Source organism: Gadus morhua, chromosome 5 (assembly GCF_902167405.1).
Source record: "Gadus morhua chromosome 5, gadMor3.0, whole genome shotgun sequence".
NCBI lineage: Eukaryota > Metazoa > Chordata > Actinopteri > Gadiformes > Gadidae > Gadus > Gadus morhua.
In genome coordinates this window covers 8,827,927-8,837,234 of record NC_044052.1, presented here as the reverse complement: position 1 = coordinate 8,837,234, position 9,308 = coordinate 8,827,927, and the positions used below count along the sequence as shown (strand labels likewise).

At 51.4% G+C, this 9,308-nt stretch overlaps 1 protein-coding gene across 5 annotated transcripts in view; it reads right to left on the bottom strand.

Annotated features, from left to right (window-relative positions):
- ralgapa2 (Ral GTPase activating protein catalytic subunit alpha 2) overlaps positions 1–9,308 on the bottom strand; it is a 108,771-nt gene that overhangs the window by 28,135 nt on the left and 71,328 nt on the right. For all 5 annotated transcript variants that reach the window (XM_030357150.1, XM_030357149.1, XM_030357152.1 and 2 more), the window contains 2 exons: positions 5,202–5,360; positions 3,436–3,563 (listed from right to left, as the gene is read on the bottom strand). In XM_030357150.1, the coding sequence (XP_030213010.1) occupies positions 3,436–3,563; positions 5,202–5,360 (287 nt within the window). The remainder of the gene's footprint in view (positions 1–3,435; positions 3,564–5,201; positions 5,361–9,308) is intronic.

Sequence of the window (9,308 nt, the reverse complement as noted above, 5' to 3'; positions counted from 1 at the left end):
AGAGTCCGCTGTCTACGAGACTAGGGGCGACACACGCACACACACACACACACACACACACACACACACACAAAGCGATCGGATGCAATTTTATCCAAAAGGGAGTAGGAGAAGAGGAAGAAAACAGACTTGAGACTAACGTACAGATATAGGAAAACAAGAGAGGGCGTTAAGGAGATTGAGAGAGCAAGATAGAGAGAAAGAGAGCAAGAGATGGAAAGAGAGAGTGAGCAAGAGGTGGAGAGAGACAGCAAGAGAGGTGGAGAGAGCGAGGCTGAGAGACAGAGCAAATGAGAGATAGAGTGAGGTGAAGAGAGAGAGCAAAAGAGGTGAAGAGAGAGAGAGAGCGAGCGAGAGCAAGAGAGGTGAAGAGAGAGAGAGAGCGAGCGAGAGCAAGAGAGGTGAAGAGAGAGTGAGAGAGAGCAAGAGAGGTGAAGAGAGAGAGAGAGAAAGAGGGAGAGAGAGAGAGAGCGAGCGAGCGAGCCAGAGAGCCAGAGAAAGAAAGTCTTTCTTTCTGAAAAGCCCTTGGTATAAGCCTGTGTTTGTGTGTGCGGATGCTGGAGCAATGTGTCTGCTGGTCATTTTTCAATACCAAATCCAATTAGGTGGAGGGCTGCCACTAGGCCTGCGCCAGGCTGCTGGAACCCTCTCCAGCCCCGCGGCGGAGCGGGGGAGAGCCGCAGCACCACGCCGGTCTTTTATCTGGACACACCGGGGTCATATAGCCTCTCTTTGAAGAAATATTCAACTAATTACCTTGGAGAGTGGCCTCGCCAGCCGAGAGCAGATTGCGGATGGCAAAAGCATTGTGAAGGGGGGGGGGGGGGATTTTCACGTTTTTTTTTCCTTTAACATGGACACACACACACACACACACAAACACAAACACATAACCACACATGCACACGCTCATACACGCATCCACACATAGAAAAAAATGAAGAGGAACCCGTTGGCGTGCACCTGCAGGTCAGACGTGTGTCCGTCGCTCTCTGCGTGGCCGCGACGGCGCTCCTGGAATAACACGCTAAGCTGAGTCATCAAGAGCGCCTCAGCGACTCCTCAGCCTCTCAGGGAAGCGGCTACACGACAGCGGTGCCTCAACACCGCCCAACGCCCCTGTCGGGACTCGGCCGGTGTGGTTTGCGAGGGAAAATACAAAAACGCTAAACGCCCCCCAGGCTGCTGTGGGCATTCCCTCATGCGGACATTCATCTCCCCTCTCCCCGGCCCCTCCAGCCAAGGAACCCGCAGACAGACAGCCTGACACCCATGCTGGCAGTGGGCTCAGCTCAGCGTGTCCATTTATCTCCAGCGTATGCGAGCCGGTGTGTGTGTCTTTGTGTTGGTGGGTCTGTGTGGGTGAGTGTTGTTGTGTGTGTATCGGTGCGTGTGTGCGTGTATCAGTGCGTGTGTGCGTGCCGTGCATCAGTGCGTGTGTGTGACTGTGTATCGGTGCGTGCGTATGTGCGTTTGTATCAGTGCGTGTTTGTGTGTGCATCAGTGAGAGTGTGCGTGTGCATGCATGCGTCTGTGTGTGTATCAGTGTGTGCGTCTGTCGTGCGTCTGTGTGTGTGTGTGTGTGTGTGTGTGTGTGTGTGTGTGCACATGGGACGGGGATAGCGGGCAGGTTGGCAGCCTATCAGAGGCAGTTCTCCAGAGCCTGGGACTTATCTCCTCTCACAGATCTCTTCCCTGTGCCGCCTGATGCCGAGGAATGCCAGGTAAGGCTCTATTAGCGTGGCTCATGGCCCTGCCACCAGCTTCAGGGAAGGACCGCGGAACCGCATTGAATACAGAGGCCCCCCCCCCCCCCCCCCCGCCGCCATTCCAATTGTCCAACCCAAAGGCTCTCAGTAGCGGGCAAGCAAGCCTTTACACCACCCCCCCCCCCCCCCCTTCCCCTGGGGTTATACACTTGGCGTCGGGTAACGGACATCTGTCACTCAGAACGCCTCGAGGGACACACAGGCAGAGTCCCATATAGGAGGTGGGGGGCTAGGGTGGGGGCTGTAGGGCCCAGCAGTGATGGTACTTTCAAAAAACGCACACACACACACACAGGCCTAGATGCTTATGCTCTCACACGCACAGGCAAACACAATCATAAGTGTAAGACAGATTAAAGTTAAACAATGATGAAGTCTAGACCCAACCAAATTCAGGTCTCTGTTGAAAACAGAGATTCTTAATGGTACCCAAAAAAACGTTGTAAATAAGGTATGTGTAGATCTGAGCCACGTCAATGTGGTCAGAGATACCGGTCCGGCAGACCACTGTTCACCCACTATCTTACAACTCTTGGTAAACTCAGTGTGGTACCGTCCTCAGAACAATGGATGCTCGTCACGCGGCCAAATGGAAACTCCTTGTGGGAGGGAGGAGGGAGCTTGGTTTCTATAGAGACGGCCAGAGTGGCAGTGTGGTTCGGATGAGGCGGTGCTGTACATGCTGTCCAAGGAGGAGCAGGGGCATTATGGGAGATCAGGTTTCTCCCTCCAGGGGAAAGCCGCCCCACTCCCTCCCCTTTTTCCTCTCTCTCCCTCCCTCCCTGCTTGCCTCCCTGCCTCGCCCCTCACCCCACCAACCCTCCCCCGCTCTGGTGCTCCTGGCATTCACATGCTAATTCATCTCCATTGGTGATTACGCTCCCTTTAAACCAACTGACAACTACAGCTGGAGTCAGGCGTTTAACAGCACAGGGCTGGATGGGCCAGTGGAGGGATGTGTGTGTGTGTGTGTGTGTGTGTGTGTGTGTGTGTGTGTGTGTGTGTGTGTGTGTGTGTGTGTGTGTGTGTGTGTGTGTGTGTGTGTGTGTGTCTACGCATGCCGTTAGCATTTCAGCGATGCATAGTCTGTTTCATAAAACATCAATGATGGATGATGACACATTATCAGTGCTTCTCGCCCCACCATCACCCCTCCCCTCCCCGCCCGTCTAAAAAGAAGCCAAAAGAAACAGCCCAGTGCATGTTACTCCAGGCTTGCTCCGATAGCTGTATGTAAATGAGCCAGCCCGTAATAATCAGTGTCAGCATTCAGCCGTGCACCCTGGCCTACATGATACGCCGGCCACATGTCCAGAGATTGGTCGCACCACAACGTGTGTGACAGTGTCCAACCGGAAAGCCAAATGTATATTTATGTATATTTATAAATATATATAAAATATCAGCCTTCTAACTTTTTAAACAATAGTCGTTTTTACTTTACTTGTAATAATGGGAGATTTCTGAACCTGAAATGAAGATGCTAAAAAGCAATGCAGAAACAGCGTGAAATCTGAATAGCCACATGGACATTTGCCACCGAGTCACTGAGCTAGGGTGGCAGAGGGTCCGAACAACACCCACAGGATCCCTCCATCCCCCCACCGCGCTCCAGCCAGAGGCCCCAGAGCCACACGACGGGCCGCCCCGGGACGCAGAAGGATACAAGCTCTGGTAGAGGGTGAGCCGGGACTTGACAGCCCTGCTGGCGTTGATACAGGTGGCCCGCAGCACGCTGGGCAGCAGCGCACCCGTCACAATGGCGCCGTTGAACAGGGGGCCGAAGAAAGGAACCTGTGATGCGAGGGGGAAAGAGAGAGAAAGAGGAAGAGATTAAAAAAAAAAACACAGCGGCAGATGACGAGACCCAACCATTTTTCCTTTTTATAAAGAATTATTGTTGAGGATTTTCAAAAACCGGAGATTTGATCCGACTTTTAATTTGGTCAGGGTGCATAATTGCAGACTTAAGTCCACTTACAAGCGGGCAGGGTTGATTAAAAATCTGATTCCGAGGCACCATTCCTCCATCTGTTTTGGGGGCCAGGGTTCAAGTTGAAATTGGATTTTGCCTAACTTTGCATGACAACCACACATATCTAATGTGAATCAATGGCGGGTAAATGAAATTAAAATGACAATCAATATGAGACAATGCTCTCCTATTGAACTAGTGCACAAACACAATGGAGAAATATGCATTTTAGCGGCAGCGTGCGTGTGTGTTTGTGTCCGCACACGCGTCTGTTGCTTCGTACCGGAGGGGGGGCCCTTAATAAGAGAAGCTGAATGGTCGTTGACCTGGAAGTGGACATGAATGTCAAAGTCCCTCAGATTGGCCCCGCTGTCTCCTCCGAGCAGGAGTTCCCTCATTATGCACCGACACGATCCAGTCCACACAACAAATATCTGACCCGATGACCAAATCTTAAACCCTTTTCTAAAATAAATAAAAACTTGCGTGTGTGACGTCATTCTGGTTACGCACGACAACCCTGGGGAAACGAAGGCATTGGCTGGGCGAAGGGCTTCCGGGCCCACGCTGGCGTAGCAGGGGCAGGTAAGGGCAGCAGGCGGGGCCGTCCCATGCCCTGGCTCTCGCTCTGCCCTGCGCCACGCCAGAGCCCCGCTTTACCCGACCCTGCTCCGCCATCAGACGCGAGGCTGGAGCCATTGTTCAGACTGACCCCACAAAAGATAATCCACCAGAGGACCCTGAGCACAGAGCGGGTCCCTATTGTCTTCGGGAGTTTTTTTGCGTGCGACTCGGTCATCTCTTAAATCCGAGGCGAAGTGAAGGACTTGGTAAAGGACAAATCTCTAAAGCACTGACACCCGAGGTACTTCCAGAGAAAAACTTAGGCCAACCAGGAGCCCAGAGAACCAAGTTCCCGGATGGGGTTCTCTGAATACATGTAAAGGATGGACGCTAGACAGCAATGTAGATGTTGGTTGTGGGGGGGGGGGGGGGGGTAGTGATCCCTTCCCCTTTTAGATAAAGGCATCGCAGTGTTTTTCCGGGAAGACCAGCGATGCGGCGAAATGCGTTACTCTAGAGTGGTGGAGATGAAAGCCAGATGAAGCAGGGACGTAAGCAGCGCTGAGAGCACATGCCCACAGTGAGGGTAATAACAGGCTGCACGAGTGCGGTGAACTAAGAGGATGCTTCTGGAAGACCACAACCAGGCGACCAGTAGGAATCTATCGTCCAACAATGACCTCCATTGTAATGCATGTTAAAGTGTCGATTTCATTATTCATCCATTGTATGAATAATGAACATCGATGAAGTATAAATGCAGACAGAAAATGACATCCATAAATAACAATTTTTTAATTAATAAAAAAACAGAAATGTTTGGCTGACTGATTTCACACTCCTTTCTCAAATGTCCCGTGTTTTATTTTGTTGGTGGACTCGTGTGAACCTACCTGGGGCTTCTTCATGATCTGGATGAAGAACATGTGGTTCTTCATGGGGTAGACGATGATCAGCACGTCGCCGAAGTCGGTGGGGATGATGCCGCGGCGGTAGTCCCTGGTGTGCTCCGACCACACGATGTGCACCTCGTCGTTCCCCAGGTGTCTCAGCTGTAACACACACACACACACACACACACACACACACACACACACACACACACACACACACACACACACACACACACACACACACACACACACACACACACACACACACACAAAGATGTTCTTTTAGGAAGAAAACAACCGCTAGAATCAAACACCACAATGTGAGTGATAACACAGAATTCCCCCGCTACAACATGATGGAAACCACAGAGTTGTTAAGAGCAGCGGGGAGGGGGCACTATGGAGACGTAGACTGTAGATCGACCAGCAACATAAACCCCTCCAAGCATGCTTAGCCATTGTCCAGTTCTTAATACAAAAGATGTTAGAGCAGGGCGTGTTTTTGCCTCCCAATTCAATCACAAAGGTAGTTTGAATAAAACAGTCTTAATATGCAATATATCCATAGTTTGTCCGTATTTGAGCTCCTTTTAAGCTTTTTCATTACAAGTTCAAATTATGGACGCCAAAAAAAAAGCTTCAAAATTGACCATTTAAAAAAATAATAATTTAAATCCAATTAACTTTCCCCATATGACATCAAATTGCCTCCAATTTCCACTCTATTCACACACACACACACACACACACACACACACACACACACACACACACACACACACACACACACACACACACACACACACACACACACACACACACACACACACACACACACACACACACACACGGCTGGCCCGGACAAAAAGATACACTTTAGGGCAGACAGGAAATTGACTGTTGTGGGTTTGAAATGGGCAAACCCGTTCCCACCCCCTACTCTGGGCCAAACAAATGCATGTAAACAGCTAAATTATATTACGTGAAGAGTACGGGCGGCTAACTAGCAAGAGGCCCAGCTATTCCCACTCTATCAGTCCATCCCTATCTTGCGGTAGTATGCAGAGGGCCTCCACTTGGAGAGAAAAACATCTGCCAATGTACTGTGGGCCTAATGAGCCATTAAGAAAACATGCCCTCGCCACCAAAAATGCAATTAGCACATTCTATTATAAGCCCTTAATTATGGTAATACGGTAATGTTAAACAAATCCACGGCATGTTGATTACGCTGGCGCTTGCCGGTTCAGTTTGTCTGTCTGCAGATAAGCAGGTCCCGGGCAGGTCAGTCAACGGGGCGATTTGACGGAAAATGTTGAATATGCATCCGCGGCAGCCAATCAACCTGGGGGTGCTAATTGTAGTTAGCGTATTAGCATTTGGATGGCATGAATCGCAGGGTTAATGAGGATGCTTGTGCTTTCGTCACTAGCTATCGTGGACAATCTATTCATGCCGCCGCCGCCGCGAGACTTTCCTATAAAATATGACCCGAGTTAAAGGCTCTTGTCCAATTAGCCCTTTTTGACCTCGCACCCAGCGACTGGCTCGCTCTCCCGCTCTCCCTCTCTCTCTCGCACACAAAAGAGGACCAAAAGGTCTCCAGAGCACAAGTTCTTCCTTATAAAAACACAGTGGAGCCAGTTAAGCCCCAGTGCCCGAGGGTGGTCGCCCCACACACACACACACACACACACACACACACACACACACACACACACACACACACACACACACACACACACACACACACACACACACACACACACACACACACACACACACACACACACACACACCTCCCAGGGCCTGACCCCCACCCTGCAGGTCCCTCTTTAACCACATTACCGCGGCAGCTGTTGCAGGGCCCATCTCTCGGCTAAAGCCTACAATTGGATTGAGGAATGCATGTTTTTTTTTGTTCTTCTCCATTTCTCTATTCTTTCTGCTTTTGCTTGCCCCCCCCCCCCGTCATCTTTTTTTCCTTTTTTTTTTTTGCACTCTCTGTCCAAGCAGATGAAAGCTCCCAGCCCGGCTACTGCTTTCCAGTGGCCTGGTGTGTAGCTGCTGGACCCACAGCTGTATTTGAATACTGACAGGGAAACTTCCTGCCTTGACACAAGATTAAGCCTCTTTTTCATCCCTATTCCAACCTCCAACGTCCCAGCCCCCCCCTGCTTTCCCTCGGTCTACCCCGCCTCCCACCCCCCTACTATCTGGGTCTTAAGCCCGCGTGCATGCATGGCGCCCGCCTGCCAATTTGCTTTCGGGGCCCGCGGCGAGTGCTGGGATCTGTGCAAAGAAGGCAGGAGTAATTATGGCGGCTCCCGGTCAAATGAGTGGAAGCGGGCCGACGGCACACTTCAGCCGGGCCCGCCAGCGCCTCCCTCCGGCCGCTCCCTATCCAAACCCCCTCGACTAACTAATTTCCGCGGGTGACGAGCACAGCTCCAGTATGGGGTCTTCGGAAGGAGCTTGGGGGGGGGGGGGGGGGGGGGGCTGAAGAGGGCGGATCACGGGGGATGAGGGGGGGGGGGGGGGGGGGGTGAGGATGTGTCGTCTTGTCTGCGGGTGTCAGATTGGGATGGGGGGGCTATATGAGGGCGAGGTTGATGAATTTCCTTGCGCGACAGGGTGCTGTATGAGAAGATTGGAGGCACGGGCAGGGGTCTCGCGGCTCATTTCTCCGTGCTAACTGCCTCCGGTGCAGCGTGACTCAGGAGCCCAGCGCAACGCCCAATCGATCGCCCCCGCCGCGCCGCCAGGAATCGGATAAAAGGTTCCTGCCGGTATCCGGGGCCGGCGCCTGCCCTTGCAGGGGGAGCTAATGTCTGAATCCGGGCCCTGGTCACAGCGCACGGGGGTGGGGGGCCAGCGGCTAGCGGAATCACAGTCATTACCGCGGCGGCACATGGCCTCTCTTCACTCACGCGCATGCTACCTTTTCCACTCCTCATGCCTGCGCCGGCCAGGGCTACTAATCAACGCCCGCACTCTGGAGTCACACCTCCCGAACACAGTTTAAAACAGAGCACAGGGCTGCGGCGACACGCTGCCCAGCCGAGGCAGGGCTGAGCAGCCATTTCTTTGCATTCGACCGCTTCCCCCCCCCCCCCCCCCCCACTCCGTGACATACCCCCTGCACCCCCATCGCAGCCGGAGAAAAGCGCTTAATTTAGATAACACACAGCGAGCACCACAGCAATGCTCGCAATTTCAGTGGCATCATTCTGATAGTCTAGAGTATCCATTTAGCATCCAGGGGAAATACAAATGGGATTAATACTATAGACAGCTGCAGATATGAAAGAAAAACACCTAACCCCACATCATTTTAACAAAAGGTTTCTCAGCTGTTGTTTGTAATATTAGGCATCCTCAATAACGTACTAAAAGTTTACCAAAGTTTGACCACTAGAAAGGTGTAATTTTCAAGATGGCGTCCAAGATGGGCAGGAAGCCCTTAAAATACCCTAACTCCTTCATTATTTGACCTAGCCAAGTAATCTTGGTGTCTAACCCCATGTTTTCTGGGTCTATGAATCCATTGCACTTGTCTAAATTGCACTGACATGATTACATACTTATGGAAAACATGATTTTTTGAGATTACTGTAAGGTTTTATCTTTTTTTGGGGTGAACCAGAGACAGCCCGAGCTCTGATCAAAGCAGATCGCACAGGATCTTGGAAGATGCACTTACGCACAATGTTGGACTGTCTGCCAATATTTGCCACCGCAGGGCACTACAACTACCTGAAATCGGCATATTTCTACCTCCAAGAAATGAGCCAACTCGAAACCAGACACCCTGATGTACATGACAAGTTTTCCAGGGGTTTCCATGTGATCCGCCGCAGCAACCAGTACTGGGCAGGCCTAAGCTCTGACCATTGAGCAGGCATTGATGCGATCCTTAAAAAGCAGTGGAGGTTTGACCCATGGAAGTGGAATGACTGAGGAAATTGGAGCATTGTGGACCATGTCTACACCCATCGCATTGGAATACAACAACGCCATGCAGGAATTCAATGACCTCAACTACACGACCAGCGAGCAGCACCGAGAATCCTCAGAAGCATGGATGAATAGAGATCACTCTGATCT